The 19,580-nt window shown below is 33.4% G+C and overlaps 1 protein-coding gene and 1 long non-coding RNA gene across 2 annotated transcripts in view; one reads left to right on the forward strand and one right to left on the reverse strand.

The window, feature by feature from the left end:
- Positions 1-4,696, forward strand: part of LOC150104257 (uncharacterized) — a 59,384-nt gene extending 54,688 nt beyond the window's left edge. Inside the window, exon 2 of the long non-coding RNA XR_016548686.1 lies at positions 4,038-4,696. This is a non-coding gene — a long non-coding RNA (uncharacterized LOC150104257). The remainder of the gene's footprint in view (positions 1-4,037) is intronic.
- Positions 1-19,580, reverse strand: part of LOC150104258 (lysosomal alpha-mannosidase-like) — a 100,543-nt gene that overhangs the window by 19,091 nt on the left and 61,872 nt on the right. Inside the window, exons 15-17 of the mRNA XM_090396871.1 lie at positions 9,375-9,491; positions 7,526-7,652; positions 1,262-1,335 (exon numbers count right to left, since the gene is read on the reverse strand). Coding sequence (XP_090252997.1) covers positions 1,262-1,335; positions 7,526-7,652; positions 9,375-9,491 — 318 coding nt within the window. The remainder of the gene's footprint in view (positions 1-1,261; positions 1,336-7,525; positions 7,653-9,374; positions 9,492-19,580) is intronic.

A 19,580-nucleotide genomic window follows, 5' to 3' on the forward strand; every position in this document is an offset into this window, starting at 1 on the left:
TACCGTCATAGCAGATGAGTTTCTGAAGCAATTGCTTGAGAAAACTCAAGCAAACACTCAAGGAGCGATTCTTTTACTTCTTCACACACACACACACACACACACACACACACACACACACACACACACACACACACACACACACACACACACACACACACACACACACACACACACACACACACACACACACACACACACACACACACACACACACACACACACACACACACACACACACACACACACACACACACACACACACACACACACACACACACACACAATCTGGCGTGTATGTTACACAGCGAAGGAATTTTTCTGCGATTTATAAATCTTACAAATAAGACACGTAAAAGATGTTTAAAAGCTGTTTTAACTCCGGAACATTCCCTCAAAACACGTGGTGAAATAGCATGAAATTCTACAGACCTGTTTATATCAAGTCCATTCAGTTCCTCATATACCACCAGCTCATTTACTAACAGTTCCTCCTCCTCCTTTTCACTTTCAAGTTCATCATGCAGAACATTCAAGTTCTGCATGATGTTCACAACAATGAAATACCTTTATAAATTGCTCATTAGATAAAGGCTATTTTAACGCAAAAAAAAAAAATGTTTGGGAAATTTTGAAAATATCCATTCAACAATTCTCAGATATAACTGTTAATTCAAATATACACTGATTATTGGAGAAAAGGCAAAGAGCTGGAAACTAGAACCAAATTTTAGAGACTTAGTAATAAAATCTGAAGAATGCTGATTGATCCAGTCAGTAAGTATGATGTGAGGCCATCTACAAAGATATAAAAACTCGATGACAATATGAAATTACAAAATAAATCATGAAAACATATAGAAAATACAGAGAAAAATGTAGGAATGATAAATTATGAGCAAAAAAGGAGATAAAATAATGATGAGATACTTTTAGGGAAAAAATGAAACTTTATAATTTCCTCATGCATTTAAGTGACACAATACCCTGCATAGTTTTCAAAATAAAAGACTACATGAGAAGAACCGCTGCATTTTTTTTCTTTCAATAGAAACCACATTGTGAGAACCTCGAATAAACAATTTCATTTTTATGCTTATTCTAATTCTCTAATTATTATAAACTTCTGAAGTGATTGTATCTGAACTGGTCACTTTCACAATTGTAACTTTTGCTTTAATATGAAAACAGAAGAAATTAAGAAAAAAACGTAATATTTTAGAGAAAGTATTGTCATGTAATGAAAAATCCGCATACTCACCTCATTGCCAATCATGCTGTCACTTACAGTAGCACTTATTACTTCACTTTCTTCATCAGATACGGGTGCGTATTCTAGAACAAAGAAAATGATATTAGAAGTAAAAGAATACTGTATATATATAGAAAGTGTTTTACCTTGGGTATATAGTATATTCAAGACACCAAGCAATTTTATAAGCTAGATTTTAATCCTTTTCCCAAGTAACCAAACAGACAAGTAAGTCAAGTTTGCGCCTGCACGTAGTGCAAGTCTGAAGCAACTCGTGGTAAAGGTGGAGTAAGCTCCGATCACTTTCATTAGTATTTTCACCTAATGAAAAGCACATCTCCTTGCGGAAATGTATGATGCTATGCATTAAAGGCAAGGGCCACTACCTAGACCGGTTTCGACCTTTATTGAGGTCTCGTCAGTGGGAGCCAAACCTAAAAATGCCAAGGTTGAAGTAATGCAGAGCTTATAAATTTTACCTAAACAAGTTGCCACAAGGTGCTTTGACCTTATTAAATAAAATCTCAGGATGAGAGTAAGATGTAGAAAGTTTTTTTGCCTTGGGTATATACTATGTTACCAAGCAATTTTATAAGCTAGATTTTAATCCTTTTCCCAAGTAAACAAACAGACAAGTAAGTCAAGTTTGCGCCTGCAAACTTGTATTTATATATATAAATATATACTGCAAAGTATTCATATATATAAATACTTTGTGTGATAAGAAACTTTGTCATTATCATATTTAAATAATAATAATTATTATTTGTAATTTTGTTCTTAGTATCCAGATTATTATAATGTTATGAAGTATCTAATGTACTTTGATTTGATTGCTCAAAAACTTCGTCAGCGTATTTATAACGATTTGAATGCTTTCATTGAAGATTTCAAAAGAATTTTTTGGAATGCCCGTTATTGTAACCCTGTAAGTATAGGCAAAAAAGTTTATGAAACTTTTTTGTTTTCCTCTAGAATTATGCTGCATTATTACATTATTACAGTTGCAGAATAGGAACAACTCGCACAAATGTCATAAAACTTTGAAAAAGAATTTTCAGTTCTACTCAAGTTGCAAGTTTTGCAGAATCAATCAACTTCTACTGCATTTTTACTTTATTCAAGACTGGTAATGTGAGGCTTGCATATTGCAGTCTCACCATAGAAACCCATGTTGTGAGCCTCGGTTCTGAATATTTTTGTGGAGATTCGTGTTCCACTCGATGCCCAGAACTCCGCATTCAGCGTGTCGCCCGACGAATGGCAGTGTTTACATATTATCCTTCTACGATCACGTTCGGTGAGTGTGGCAGGTATATATATAACCACAGCATTTGCAGTTGACTCCCTGCACTTCTATTTCAGTATGGTAACACTGACTATTGACCTGGAATGGACCCATTTATCAAGAGTTTGCCTAACAGATAGGCGGGCAACATAGCATCCTATGGCAACAACGACTCTTTCAAACTCCGTCAGTTCCCTTCTCGGAGGTATTTTACTCAGGCTGTTGCACTGACTTGTGAGCATGATATTCCTCCAATTTATACCGGATAGAAACACGTGATTCGTTACACGATGCACCTTGCTCATGGGGGTATCCGTTAACTTCTTTCGAAGCAGTCTATATAAGGTATGAGAGTTTTATGCTGCAGCAACGAACCGCTGCACAAAACGTTTTATGACTTATTCAAATGACGTAGCAAAAGATAGTCTAACTTATATGTTAGACATTCGGTTTATGATTTGTGCTTGATAAAGAGACCTGTGTAGCTCAGTGGAAGTGGAACTTGCGCCGCACTGTGCTTGGTCGCTCGAAGTTAGAACTTAGGTTCAAGTTTAGTCGCCGACTGGAGGAACTTTTTCCAAGCCTATCTTCGACCGTTCCCGAGTTAGTCGATCTCTGGCACGGGCAAGCGGGTTTTTTTTCCACCTGGAAACTCGGCTTTTTCGTCCCGTAAACTCAAGAAAATCGACCGTAGCACCCACATTATTTCAGACAGTAACACATTGTGTTAGGGTCAGGTACCAAGAGATGGTAGCACTGGTCACTTGTTTGCCGTCTCTTCATCGGTGGCTGCTATAATTAGTGATTGACATTGGCCAGCTAACTCTGATTGGCTACTGGTGGAGATTGAACTGCCCACTCAGTCTCCAAAAGCTAGATAGGGTATAAGGCCTCGCCTATGGTCTATAAGGGAATAAAAGGCGTTAGCTGATTTATTTATTTTAATATGGTTCCTAAAAGGGACCCACATTATCTTAAAGTTGATATAAGAAATCCGGAACGTTGTAATAATGCCGATATAATGTTTTTTTTAATGCCTTTAACTACTACTGATACTACCACTATCACTACACTACTATTACTACTCTACACCTGTAAAATCCAAAATTAAAAGTACACTGAGCTCCGTTGATGGGCTAATGATATATTTTATATATTTATTATATTTATTTATTTGTCATCCAGAAACTGTAGAGACCGAAAGTGAAACATTCTCAAGCCTTAGGGGTGGTAGTCTCACAGCGGATGATGATGATATCAATCTCCCACTCAACTTGGATAAACAATTATTCAGTAAAATGAATAGTTGTTTATCTAAGTTTCAAGAATAACTATTTATTCCCAAATGCAAAGTAGTCTTTTTATAGTAGATTTTTTTAATTATTCATAAATTTAACTTTCTTTGTTTTCTTTCTATCGAATTTTAACACAATCACTAAAATTAAAATGAGAAATAGTTTCGAGCATATTAAATATGTTGAATTCTTTGCATTTCAGACTGACTGCGATTTTCTAAAGATCTGTGATACTGTGCAAAACCATTTTCAATTCCTTCTTCATGAGGCATTTCCAGACCAGGAATTCTCTTATATTACAGGAGCACCAAAATATCGTTGTGAACAATCTGTTTCTTTCTCTGAGAAAGAAGAATCGATACCTTTGCGTGGTCCAATATGAGAGCTTCTCTCTCAGAAAGCAAAAAAGAGTTCGCAGTAATCATTTATCCATTTTTTATCATTCATGTAGCCAAGTATCCAGAAAAACATACTTTATACTTTTAGAATATAGATGTCAAAAACCATAAAAAAATTATTTGTGACACTTGAGTGTTCTGAATGCTTTCATGTTTCTGCATCTCAATTTAGTTTTCTGAATTTTTATGCGATGTGCTGTTGATAGCACGCTTTTTGGTTTGGAATCAGATATGCATATAATTTTGTTATTTTTCAGTTTGATTACGTGTTTTCATTTAGTATAAATAATGAAAACTACTTTTCACGTATGTATGCTTTATCAATATGATAATAATAATGAGCATGAAGTATATTTATGTTACATAATTATGAAGATCTGCTAATTAATTCTGATTGTTAATAGAGTTAGAACAATTCTTTCTGTTGGAGAAATTCACGACAATCAAGTTTGTTTATGTAGAATATAATGTTCTATGCGAGATGTAGAAAAGGATTAAAACCTAGCTTATAAAATTGCTTGGTATCTTGAATATACTTTATACCCAAGGTGAAAAACTTTCTACATCTTACTCTCATCCTGAGATTTTATTTAATAAGGTCAAAGCACCTTGTGGCAACTTGTTTAGGTAAAATTTATAAGCTCTACATTACTTCAAACCTTCGCATTTTTAGGTTTGGCTCTCACTGACGAGACCTCAATAAAGGTCGAAACTGGTCTGGGTAGTGGTCCTTGCCTTTAATGCATAGCATCATACATCTCCGCAAGGGGATGTGCTTTGCATTAGGGGAAAATACTAATGAAAGTGATCGGAACTTACTCCACCTTTACCACGAGTTGCTTCAGACTTGCACTACGTGCAGGCGCAAACTTGACTTACTTGTCTGTTTGCTTAATTCGGAAAAGGATTAAAACCTAGCTTATAAAATTGCTTGGTATCTTGAATATATATAGTTCAGCCCCATTACAAATCATACTTTGGGCATATTATGCGAGAAATGGCAGTGTGGAGAAGAGGATGATATTTGCTGAAGTTGATGGAAGCACAGAAGAGGAAGACCAAGAATTAGATGGGTGGATGATGTTAAAGAAGCAACTAGAATGTGCCTGGAAATTCTGAAAGATATGGCCAGGGACAGCTCTGAATGGAGAACGTATGTTCATATATATATATATATATATATATATATATTCAAAATACCGCTCAGTTATTAAAGTTTTTTTTCCAGTCCTTGCGCCTTATCCATGATAGATCGAACCGCTGCATTTGTTTCATATTTTAACATAATTCTGAGGAAGATGCAATCTATTCTTAAGTGTCCCGGATGTTTTTTTTTTAATTTTTCGGGAGGAGACCAGGTTTCATATTTTGAGAACCCAAAAAAGAAAAAAAAGTAAATTTATCGGAATGATTGGCGGAACAGAAGACGCCAACTCTCGGATGGCTTTAGATCTCTCACAAATATCCCTGAAATGCCACATCCCACACTGTGCAAAGAAAACTAAAACATATCCTTGCCCTACAATCCAGGATGTTACAAACATGATCAAATACTTATGCGCCTGTACTTTGATTACAGTATGCTATGGAACACACACACACACACACACACACACACACACACACACACACACACACACACACACACACACACACACACACACACACACACACACACACACACACACACACACACACACACACACACACACACACACACACATGTGCACTCCTTACAAGACATATTATCTCCGTTAAATCGGATCTCAGCATATAACATACATTACAAGTAATTATAATAAGCATATGGAAAATCAACTCGTCAGTTTTACATACCAGACTTACTGAATAAGCTTTCGCAATATAAAGAACCTAACTTCATATGCTGCCCTAAAGAGCTTTGTGGTCCTATACTCAATATGCGACAATAATAGTGACAGTGCCTGATATTAAAGTAGCCACACCACATACAAATACGATTAGTACTAAAATGGCACTTAAAACATAAGAGGGAGTCTGAAAAGTTCTAATCAACAAATACAACAAAGATGTTTTTTCATAATTTTTTCATCAATTTTTTTTCATATAAAAATGTTTTTTTTTTTATTTTCTGAAAAATATCTTTTAGGATATATAAGAAGGCATAAAATTAATTAATTTTTATTCTAGGTGTTTATCGGAACTTTCCAGACTCCCATCGTATATGCAAAGATCAATTTCGAAAGATGTGAATAAAATAATAAATATACTGCAAAAATGTTGTACTTATTACTATTATTATAATGACGTTTATTTAAAGAAATGAATGCTCTCAGCTTTGTGTGCAGCAAATGTATCAGAAGTGGAATAATTATAGTACCTTAATTGTAGATATATCAGTACGCTGTACACATGTTAACAATAATTAATAATAGTTTTAAGTATATAAACTAAAGAGTATACATTATAAAAATAATTACTATTCTACTTATATACTTTAATTCACCCTAAAACATCTTCATGTAAGCCAAGCATTGGATTCAAAAGATGTGAACAAAACAAAAGTTAAACATACTGCTAAGGTAATTGTACTTACTATATATGCAATATAAATATTTATGTATGTATATATATATATATATATATATATAATTGTATGCACAATCGTATTAATGCATATGCAAATACTGACCAAATTTTCGCTAGTTAAAAACTATTATATACATTAAAAATGAATGTAAAATGAATGTGTACAATTAGTCCATACTCATGATGATGAAAATAATAATTATTATTATGCAGTATTATGTATATAATCTGCGTCCATGTATGTACTTGAATACACGTATACCTTTTAAACAGTATGAATGTATGTAGGAACAATAAAATTGATTGACTGAAAGTGAAAAAAATTTACTATTATTTAATTATTAATTATTATTATTTTTATGTGCATAAAATATTCACATTTTCATTATTTAAAATATTTAAAATATATTAAAATTAAAATATTCAAAGCTGATTTTATATACTAATAAAATTTTATATTAGGAATTTTTTAAAAGTTTTTAATACAAATTCTCTGGAAGATTTACAACGATTAAATTCTTCTGTAAATTTAGGTGAGTTTTAATAGAAATAATAAAGTTTAGATAAAATGATATTTTATTTCAAGATATAATATGTAGATGCCAAAGTACATTTAGTCTGCACACTAATTTTGAATTATTTTAATATAAAGATATTCAATAATTGTATGCAATTAGTGCATTTCTTAAAATGCAAAAGCGCTTAACAGTTTAAAACAACCTACCGTTATATACACTGCAATGTAAAGTAGCAATTCCCAAAGGAGGTAATGAAATGGGAATTACAATTTCTTGCATTGCAATACTTGGTCTCCCAGGCAGGTTGAATATACTAGAAGGTATTGGAATGATCTACAGAAAGAAAGAAATGTAAATATTACATTTTGAATGCAGTGTGATCAAATTTCCACATGTGGTTTGATCTACTAGCTAGAGAAGTAATAGTTAAATATACTGCTAAGGTAATTGTACTTACTATATATGCAATGTAAATATTTATGGATATTTGTTATCATTCATTGAATAATGTCCATTCATCGAATTCAAAGTTTTCAAGATATCCTTATTTGTCTGTGGGAAAACTAGTATACAGTTTAATAATTAAATACTTAATTCTGTCCACGTCGTGAAATTTTAGGCTTATATCTCTTGACGTAGAGGTAGGTGTTTTCTTTCTTTTTTGAAACCTCTGCATGCAACTGAGGGGAAATTGTTTGAATCAAATCGCGCGCGTGTACACACACAACTTTTTTTTTTTTTTTCAAGAAGTAGGAGAATTTCCGAATATATCAATCTGATGGCCGCGCACCCAAATGTTGCATCGATATGGGTTGGTATTGAGAGTGAGGTCCGCAGGTTAGAAACATGTATATCACTTTCCAGCCATTCTTAATGTATATTTATGAATACACTATATATAGTAAGTCAGCTGTTCTTCATATGCAGTCAGCCGAAACATATATAATCTGGCTGAGTACAGTATGAAGATCCAGTATTCTGGCAAGACGACTTAGATTGTGTAGATCATGGTATTGATGGCTGATTAGGCTAATGTTGACAGCCGGTAGGCTCTTCAGTGGAAAGGTCACTAATTATTAATTCATCTTCGGGAAATATTTTGTTGCTGTCATTATAGAAGTAGAAGAATCAAGTCTTCAAGGAAATCTTGGTAGAAGTTCAGATTCGAAGAGCTTGATACACGCGTATTAGTCCAGGGTGAACGAGAGAAGAGAAAGAAGAAGCGGATATCTAATATCACAATCGTAACATGTTTTAATTCTACATGAAGCATTTCCCATTCCTGTGACTCCTTTTTTTTATTTGGATTTGTGTAAGTCATAAAAATCATAGACAATGAATTGAATGAATTGCATTAGTCACGAAAAATTCATACAACTTGAAGGAAATTATTGATATTCTTTCTACTAATGAATAATTGCCGATGTTTGCACAAAATAATGAATAGAATGGTAAGCCCTTTCATAACCTTGATTTACTTGTATTTTTAGATGGTGTGAAGCATGGTTTAGAATATGTAACTTGAAGGAAATTATTGATATTCTTTCTACTAATGAATAATTGCCGATGTTTGCACAAAATAATGAATAGCATGGGAAGCCCTTTCATAACCTTTTACTTGTATTTTTAGATGGTGAAGCATGGTTTAGAATATGTAAAAGAATATGTTGTACTGATATCTATTATTTTGTTGGATGTTCATCTGCATTTGCTTCATATTCGACATATCTTTGCTATTGAGAATGTAATCTTCTAAGATGGAAATGATAAGGTGCGCATTATTATGCGTACCGTATCATTTCCATCTTAGAAGACTACATTCTCAATGGTAAATATATGTCGAATGTGAAGCAGACATTTCACCGTAGTGAGGAATGGGAGTGAAAACACGGTGTCTAAGAACACATCGAATTAAAAAAAAAAAGATATTTATCGAGGTGGTCAATATAACGAGTAATTGATATATTCTTCTACAGATTAATTATGCATACACTGATAAAGTAATGAATTTTACTGTATTACACAATGTATATTTATTAAAAAAAGTATATTTACCTGAATATTGACAGTTCTTCCTATTCCATCAGTAACATGGTAGCCCTCTCCTGACACAGGAATACGGACATAAGTAGAGATGTTTTGGGCCAGAGGATTATAGATGACTGTCCAGAACTAACAAATATAAACATTAGTTTATATTAGTTCAGCACTTCCCGAGAGATTTATTCCATAACGGTAAAAAGACAAGGATAGATACTTTCCAGATGTTACTACTTTTTATAAATAATACATTAAGTAAGATTTTTCCTATACGGAAAATTATTGCCTGATTTAAGTAATTAATGTAGAATTCTTAGTCCACATTTTATGTATATTAGGTGAAATCAGAAATTATAACCAAATAAATTTGTTTCTCAGAAACGTAATTTTGATAATAAAAGAGAGATTAATTCTATCTGTAGTTTGCTGTTATCGCCAGTGCGTAAGGTATGGACTGTATCTGTTTGTCTGCTTAATGGGATACGCTTTTTTTTTTTTTTGAGTGGGGGCTCCTAAAGGAAATTCGAATCCAGATCCTTTTAAAAGAACGGTAAAATACCTACTAACCATGTCATGGAGAGAATTTTTCTCCCATTTTTTTCCGTTTGACATGGAGAGTTTGATACTGAAGGCTGCGGAATATAAATCATTATACACGAGTACCTAATTTCAATAGACTATCTTCCTTAAATTTTCTTCGAATAAGAGATCCCTTCGAGACCAAAGAACAGTACCAACTTTCACTTTTAGAAACCAAAATATGTTACTGTATGGATGAGTTATTCCCACTCTTTCTTTTACTATACTGCTTTAGAAAGTGATTCTTTCTTTATGTTAGCGAACAGTCACAATGGACGTATAGCAGAGTTTCTGAGCGCAACTATAGTCGTCTTTCACCAGGAAAATTTCCATTTTATTCTCTACGTTTTTCAGCTCTAGGATCGAATCACATCGATGTTTGGGAAAGTCTTTTTTATAATAGATAAGTTTTTTTTTTTTTCTGGTGTGATATCGTTATCCTGCTGACTGGAGGCATGAAGTTTCGGGACTGGAATTTACAAAGCACACAATGCCTTATCTAGAGCACACTGATAAGTTACTACTTACTAATTTTTTCATTTTCTTAATGACAGCCGAAGCAACTACGAGTATGAGACTAGTTAATGACACTTGTTCTTCTGCCCGATTCTGTCTATTTTACGTAAGGAAAAAATGATTTTCTGGTAGGGAAACTTCCCTAAATGATCTTCACAGGGCCGGCTCTACCGACGGTGCAAGACGTGCATTTGCACGGGGCGACAAGTTTTTTTGGGCGGCAAAGTTGGCATAAACTATACGAGAAATAAGGGAGAAGGGGTAGCAAAACGTGCTACCGTACGGGGCGACAAAATTCCTAGGGGCGGCCCTGTTCTTCATGTTAGACGGGTTCGGACCCAGGTTTTTCTAAATCGTTGATGGAGTTTCTAGATTGGGATGCAAACCCCTTCTGTTTTAAGAGTATTTGGAGACTTATTTTTTAAGTTCAAATATTGCACTGGTGAGTAGCAATGCACTCTAATTTACTAAGAAAATGGTTTTTAGGATTTTCTGGTTTGCTTTCATTTTTGGTGCAACAAACTAGTAGCGTGTTTTTTTTTTTAATTAAGAAGTTTTTTTTTTTTTTTTTTTTTCAGGAACCTACGTAGCTCGTCATCTTTGCGACCATGTTCTTTGGTTATAAAGACTAAGATTAAAATTCCTTCTTGAGGAAACCTTTATAATATAAGCATTCAGGATTTTTTCTCTCGGAAACTCTTCGATTTTTTTTCGCTAAGATTAATTTGATATCATAGCTTTCATTAGATTCATACGAAGCCAGTTTGCTTTGAAAAGCTACTGGCCCTTTACAAAGAGATGCTAGGTGAGCAGTGATGACTTACGAAAAACCCTCAGTTCAAATGTCAAATCTTCATAAGGAGTTTTAAAATAAAACTATGGTTTTGTAGTCTCACGTAGACGGAAAGGTTATCCCCAGTTCCACAAGAAACTTGAATCACATTTGTTAATAAGGATTTTGTAATTAGATTAAAAACAAATGAATGCAATACATATTAGAATATAACAATTTTTAACTGAACTTTTTTTCACCATATTTTTTTCTCGAGTATCAAACAAGTTTGAATAATTTTTTTCGAACTGCATTTTTTTAATGCAGTTCAAAAAACGTAATCAAATGCATGTAATGATACATACGTTACATGCATTTGATTACATATGATATATACTTCATTACATATTTATCTTTTAAAAAATTAAATCATTTTTTTCATTAAAATTACGATTAATAGTCATTGCATATTTATAACATATACCAAAAGGTTTAATTCTGTTTTTTTTTTTTTTTTTAACAATGAAATTCGTACAGATTTTTTCTTTCTTTAATTTCTTTTTCCCCCCGTATAATAATAATAATAATAATAATAATAATAATAATAATAATAATAATAATAATAATAATAATACGGCATTTATTCATTTAACCATGAGTTATATATATATTTACAATTTTTATTATTTTTTTATAAAGTATATTTATAAGTGCTGTAACTACAGCACTTAAATGTTATATTTAGCTTTGGATTTTTTTTTTAAAAATCTTGGTATGATGTAATTTCTCACCTTTCATCCTCGAAGCTTATTTGTAAGCTTTTCTGAGGATGATACCAGTTAGTTATTATTTATTGGGCTGTGTTGGGAAATTACGAAATTAAACCTATGTTTAATAGGTTTGATTTCCCCTGCAGCCGTTGATTGTGTAATTCGCGCACGCCACACACACACACACACACACACACACACACACACACACACACACACACACACACACACACACACACACACACACACACACACACACACACACACACACACACACACACACACACACACACACACACACACACACACACACACACACACACACACACACACACACACACACACACACACGATAACTTGGAATGTCTTGATGCATTGGTGAACTGGAAGCTTGAAGGAATATATTGTGTTTCATTAAGTTTGTATGGTATTTTGGGTGTGTGTTTCTTGTTAATAGTATGTCCTTAGAGCTCTTTTCAGGCTATTGTAGTTTGTAAGGTTTCTGTATTCAAAAGGTAATTTGTTTATCATGTCTGGGATGTAGAAATTTCGCGTGGCCTTTCCGTAGTGATTATTGTATTTATATATGATATAATTAGTTGTCTAAGGTCTTGTTATACGGTGTGTATTTCTGACTATCCTGTAGTTGGCATCGAAATAATGTATTAGTAAAGCTGCATAGTGACATAATTGTTTTGCTGTCAGTATTTTGTGTTCTGACATTGCAGTGTATATAAAGTAGTTATTATCTTTTTGTTCCCAAAAGATCAGTTTTATATTTTTGTGCTGTAACGACATTAATCTATTTAGTTTGCTGTTTGTAGGGTGCACAGAAAGCATATGTTGTTATAGCGTATCTTAATATATTTTGGCATATTGCTTTGTATATCAGTGTTTTTTGGCGTGTGGGAAGTATATCTTTTAACCTGTAGAGTTTGCCACTTATTGTTCGGAGTTTTTTTTTTTTTTGTGTAGATGGTTTATGTGGGTATTCCAGTTCATATCTGCATCAAAGTAAATTCCAAGGTATCGTATTGTTTCAACCTGAGTGATTGTAGTTTACTATTCTGTGTGTTTTTTATGTTGGAGAGTAGATGTTCGATGGTTATATATTTGTTATCAACTGGTCGAGTCAGTGGATTTCTGAATATCTTTAATTTTGTCTTATCTGAATTTAGGTGTATGGAGTTTTTCGTGAGCGTCTATGAGCAGGTTTATGTCATGTTGCATATTTGTTTGAGCTGTGCTTGCGTTATTATGGATGGATATTATAGCTGTATCGTCTGCGTATTGGAAGATCTTACCTTTGAGAGGTAGCTGATTAATATCGTGCGTGTAAATGTTGAATGGAGTTGGGGCACTCCACAGGTTACTGGTAACTCTCTACTTCGGTTTGAGCCGATAAGTGTGATATGCTTTTATTTTGAAGGTAGTTTGTAAACCACCTGTGCAGAGACCCATATATCCCAACATGCCTCAGTTTTTCTAACAAGATTCGATGTGTGAGTGTATCAAAGGCTTTAGTTAGATCAATAAAGATTATCATGGCAATTTTGTTTTTGTCTAAGGCGGTATTAATTACGTCTGTAAAGTCTTCCAAGCGAGATGTTGTTCCCTTATTTTTTCTGAAAACTGTATTGTGTTTTGGGGATAATATGAAAGATCTCGGTGTATCCTGTGAGTTTCTTCAGTATGATCCGCTGCATAATTTGATTGTTAATTGTTAATGTTGCTATGGGTCTGTAATTGCTGATTAAATTTCTTTTTCCATGTTTGTATATGGGTGTGATTATGGGGTTCTTTAGCTTACTGGGTATATGTCGTGTTTTAAATATTTTATTTATTAATTTTAATAGGATAGGGTCTAAGCTAGTTGGATGTTGCTTGATATCCTTAGGTCTTATACCATCAATTTCTGGGCCTTTGTTTGGTTTGATTTGATGTATTACAGAGAGAAGTTCTTCTTTTATCGTTGGGAACCATAATCTGTTTTGATTGTGGTCCAAGTGGAGGATCACGTTTTGTGACTGGAGGGATATTTCTGTGCAGTTCTTGGATGGAGTCTGCAAAGTTTTGGTTAAAGTCATTTGCTAGTTGTTGGATAGGTTTTGAGTCTTTTATGAAGCTGTGTTTTATGGTTTCAGAGGCGGTTGTGGTGGGAGTACAATCTAGCATCTCGTTGATCAGATGCCAGGTTTATTTCATGTTGTTTTGTGCAGAGGTTAATTTATCTCTGTAGTAGTTTCTTTTTGCATTTCTTATTTGTGTTGCAAGGCGATTCCTTGTTATCTTATATTCAGTTTTTAAAGCTGTGTTATTTGGATATCGCTTTAATTCTTTTCATAGAGCGTCCTTTCTGTGTATTTCTAGGATTAAGTTTTGTGTTATCCATGGATTTTGGATTGTTCTTGAACGAATTCTGACTTTCTTTGCAGATTTCTTGTATATTTCCTCCAATGTGAGTTTAATGTTGTTGTATAAGATATCCGCTGGATCTGGTGCCATGTGTTCCCAATCGGTTTTTCTTATTTCGTGGTTGACTATTTCTTCGTATATTATTGTTTTGTGTTGCTTTTCATCTGTGGGACATTGCATGGCTATTGTTTTAGTGTGCAGGTTTACAGCTGTGAAGTAATGATCTGCTTCTTTGCACTTTATGACTGATGTAGTGTAACTGTTTGGTGGTGCTCGGATGTTTATATGATCTAGGCAGGAAGCAGTGATAGTATTTCCGAATATTTCTTCTCTAGTACATGGTTTCATTGTTGATATTAGGTTATACATGGATAGTGTGTCTAGGTATTGTACAGTGTTGTTCTGGTTTTCGTTTGCAATATTTATATTTATGTCGCCGATTATCATTAGGTATTTTGCTGAGCATATTTCTTGGCGTGAAAGCCAGCAATTGAATTCGTGCAAAAAGTTTATCATGCTTAAGTTTGGTGGCCTGTAAATAGCATTTAGTATTATGGGATGCTGTCTATTGGTGGTATTAGATACTAGGGGGCAGCGAATCCACCATGCAACCGTTTGTATGCCTACACAACGCCCTCTCCCAATTCGGTCCAATTTACTAACGTTAGAGGAAAGCAAACTTGTCACATTATATCATTGAGAAATTTTGTACAATCACCATCAGTTCCATATTATTATGATGTTCATTATCAAAATTTCAAAAAAAAAAAAAAATCCTATGAATAGTGAACGAATCTGTAAACGAAAACCTTGTGCATTCGATGAAACATTTTGAATCGGAGATTTTCATGTTTAATTTCCATTACAAAAACAAATTTTAATTTGTGGATCAGTTTGGTTTTGTGGTTTTTAGTTACATTAGCATAATACTAAACCACAAGAACAACGCCCTTTCAAAATAGCACAAACTCAGCACCTCTTTCTGGTTTTCTAGGATAAAGAAATTCTAACGACTTTTATAAATATTTTATTTATAAAAGTCATTAGAATTTTTTATTATTATTAACTGAACTGTTTATTATTATTATTATTATTATTATTTAGTTTGGCAGCAAACTGAAGGCCCGCATCCAGAGGCAATGGTTTGTTTAGTTTCAGTTTTATTTTTATTATATTTTATTTCGATTTTATAATTATTATTTATATTTTTTGTGTTCTTCTCCTCTTTTCCTGTAGCGATTTATTAACAACTGGTTAACTTTAATGAAATTAAGTAAAATATTAAAAACATTTAGGAGTCGCTTTAGTTTTCGATTATAACTATTTTTATTATTATCAATTTTATACTTAAAAATAATAACTAAAAAAAATCAAAATCAGCGAACGCCTTTTTATTCCCATATAAGGGAGTAGGGAGGCCATTTTAGCCCTGTCTAAATTTTGGAGACTAAGTGGACAATTTAGTCTCCACTGGTAGCCAATCAGAGATAGCTGGCCTAAGGCTATCACTAAGTTAATCGGCACGCAGTGAAGAGACGGCTAACAAGTGCCGCCATGTCGTGGTCCATAATACAGGTCCGAGTTTCCGGGAGAAAAAACCCGCTTGTCCTTGCCAGAGATCGACTAAATCTGGAACTTGTCGAAAAAAGGCTTAGAAAATGTTCCTTCAGAACCTTTGTACCCAAGTCTTCCTTGGTGCCGTCAAGCGCGATAGAGTGCAAACACCACCTCCATTGAGCTACACAGGCTCCCAGTAATAATAATAATTTAAAATAATATTTTAAACTACTACTACTACTACTGATAATGATAATTAATTAATCTTAAATTAATCATGATTTAAAGTTAATTGTCCAGCAGTTTATATGAAATGGGTCATAAGAATCAAAAAATAAAGCATAAAGTGTTGAAAGGCTTTAAAGGAATGAGGTTATGCTGGTAACTAAACCAGGGGATATCAGGAAATTTATGGCATCGCTTCCTGGCAGAATTGGAATATGAGGATTTAGTTCAAAATTAGAGAAGTACTGCAAAGTAATAAGGGTATGAGGAGGCGGTTTTCAAACTTTTTAGAAACTTATTTTTAAGTATGTTGCACTGCAATTTACACATGGTACATTGCAATGAAACAAACTTCTAATGCCATGCCTATAAAATATTGCCTGGCTGAAATATTTAATAAAATATTAACTTATTACAAATTACATACTTATACATAAGTTAGTATACACATATATCTTATATATATATCTTATGTATCTTATACATAAGTTAATAAAATATTAAGTTTTACTTAATTATGAGGGAAGCACAAAGAATAAAGTTTAATATGCTGAGGTTACAGAGTTCTCAACTAAGTGCTAAATGCAGTTCAGTACCTAGAACTAGTTTGACAGCGCTTGGTGTTAATTTAGCTTTATGCCTGGGATATTTCAAATATTCTTTTATGCTAAAATGCCGCCATGGCATTGTGACAATTTAGACAAAACATTTTAAACACTTAATCCTATTTGCTTGGTCATAAACTTTTCTCAAGAATTGGCATTCTTTTTGTATTTCATTGTTAACATTTACAGTTTCTTTTTTATTGTTATAACTAACTGAAAATTTAAAATACATATTTAATAAAAACTCACAGAAATATACTACACGGACAAAATAAAGCACCAACACAATCAGAGATGACAACCAGTACGGAAGTACGCTATACAAGTTGTCGACCTGGTTGGCCGAGTAGTTAGTCCGCTTTCCGGCTGCGGGTCCGGAGCTTTTCGTGGGCGTGTAATTATTTTCAGGTGGGAGAATTTCATCGCCCGGCTTGAGACCCCCCCCCCCACTTCCACCCCCGTCCATAGTAAGCCTGAAGTAACATGATAACTTCAAAGTTTAGTCTCTAGAGCAGGATTTCAAAACTAAGTACAAAATCAATAAAAATACAAAATACAAAAAAATATATAAAATGAATAAAAATACGAAAACATCCTTAGCCCACTCACGTTATTAATATACTATAAACGTACACCCTTTCGTGAGTGCTAATCACATAAAATATTATTGAGAGTGATAGCATAAAATAAAATAAAACTAAGTATTTTTTCCCCTTTTATTTGTATTGCAGTGTTTTTTTTTTCCCTGGACAAATGTGACTAACCAGGATTTCCAGACCATACATTCAGATCGGAAAATCCCAAATAAGAATTTTTTTTGTGTGTGTGTTTTGACAGATGGAAATACAATCTGGAATGTCCAACAGGTGCAGAATATCCTCTCTACAAAGTTAATTTAGATAGACTCATAAGCAAGAAAATTTATTTCAATTATTTTAGCTTATATATTATTATTATTATTATTATTATTATTATTATTATTATTATTATTACGTGATACCTCCAAGGAATCCAAGGGTTCATCGCGGGCAAGCACTTAATCTCACACAACCCATCCTCTATATTATTTAAATCCCCATCTACACAACAACGCCACTAATAGTACATTGCATACTGCGTGTGTACCAGATGCGGGATAAAAAAAAAACAGTTTCTGTTTTTTTTTTAAAAAACAAAACAATCCTGCTACCGTCAAATGAGATCGGGTAAGTCATCTTCAACTGGAAAAAGATTTTATGAAGATCCCTTTCGTCATGACGAGAATCAAGCTACGAAGGTGTCTGTGTAACAAATTACTTATAAAAATTTCCAGGAAAATCCGTTCAGATTTCAAAATCTGATTTCAGGACAGACAAGTGTATATTTTATACCGTTTCAACCTTAATCAAAAATAAAGTATATTAACATATAAATACACAAGATCACAGATTTGTAAGAGATTATAAATAAACTTCGATGACTTTCAGTATGTGTATTCAAACAAGGAATTATGCCCTAACAATTTTTTCTATCCTTTTTGAAGTTTTCCAGTGTTACTAGAGTAGGAAGGAACAATTTTATAATTGGGAAAAACTGTTAAAAATAAAATTAAAAAGAACATACATAGTATGGGAAATAAGAGCACAAAATTGCAAGCAAATGCAATAAGATCTGCAAGCCGAAATATCCCGTGGGAAACTGAAGCTAGTAAAAAGTATTCCGGATAAACAATAAAAGATTGCGTTTAAAAAAAATAAAATAAAAAAATAAAAGTAAGGCTGAGTAATCCAAATGCAACTTCTGCAGATTTTTGTGCCAGAATAGTAAAAATGGAAAGGGAAGTTGAAAGTTAAATTCAATGAAAGAAATTAATTCTAATAATGAAGATTACAATCAAACAGTGTCGCGATTACTCAACTATATGGGGCCACATTTAAAAGTTTAATGCATTTTACTCTTGTGTACATAATTAAAGCGTAGTACTGCTGAGGCACTACAGGAAGAGCTTTATGCGAAGATCAAAATTTAAGAATGGATTAAAAAAAAAAATAATGAATTAAAGGGGATATAAAAGAAAATAGGAAGGTCTCAGGTTCAGACAGGATTACGGACTGTATCCAACAGATGCTTTTCTCGAACGGAGACAAAAAAAAAGTCTTCTCTCTGTATTATAAAAACGTAAAGAATTGATGGGAACATAAACTAGTAGCACAAAAAGCATTAGCAGGGAGATGGGAAACGATTAACTGACATTGGGCGAAACATAAAACACAAAGGAAGCGACTAGAAAAGACCTGACTTCGAGTCTCGTAAATATGTGGAAGGTGTTTTTTCTTTTCATCTTCAGTTGAAATTGGGGTAGGTAGTTGCTCTCATACGGAAGTTGGAGTTTTTTTTTTTTTTTTTTTGCTGGAAACTCGGGTTTTTCATCCCATATCCAGGCAAATTGACCAGGAGAACACACAATTTACAGACTGAAAATATTGTTGTTGTTGGTGCTGAGCGGCAGATGGCATTGAGTGTACTTGGAGGATTTCTGGAGACTGTGAGGTGTCTGTATAGTGGAGTAGAGTGCTCGCCAGCGATGAGTCCTTGGAGGTGTCACGTAATAATAATAATAATAATAATAATAATAATAATAATAATAATAATAATAATAATAATAATAATAATAATAATAATAATAATGTAGGCGTTGGATGCTGGTGATTTGTAACGTGTTTATAAGCGCTAATGCTATATTAACTGTGTTGGTATGGTATATTCCAGAGTTCGAATTTTAATGTTCTGTAGTTTTCCGTGT

This window comes from Typopeltis vanoorti, chromosome 8 (assembly GCF_054136105.1).
Source record: "Typopeltis vanoorti isolate ZY-2024b chromosome 8, IOZ_Tvanoo_1.0, whole genome shotgun sequence".
Lineage (NCBI taxonomy): Eukaryota > Metazoa > Arthropoda > Arachnida > Uropygi > Thelyphonidae > Typopeltis > Typopeltis vanoorti.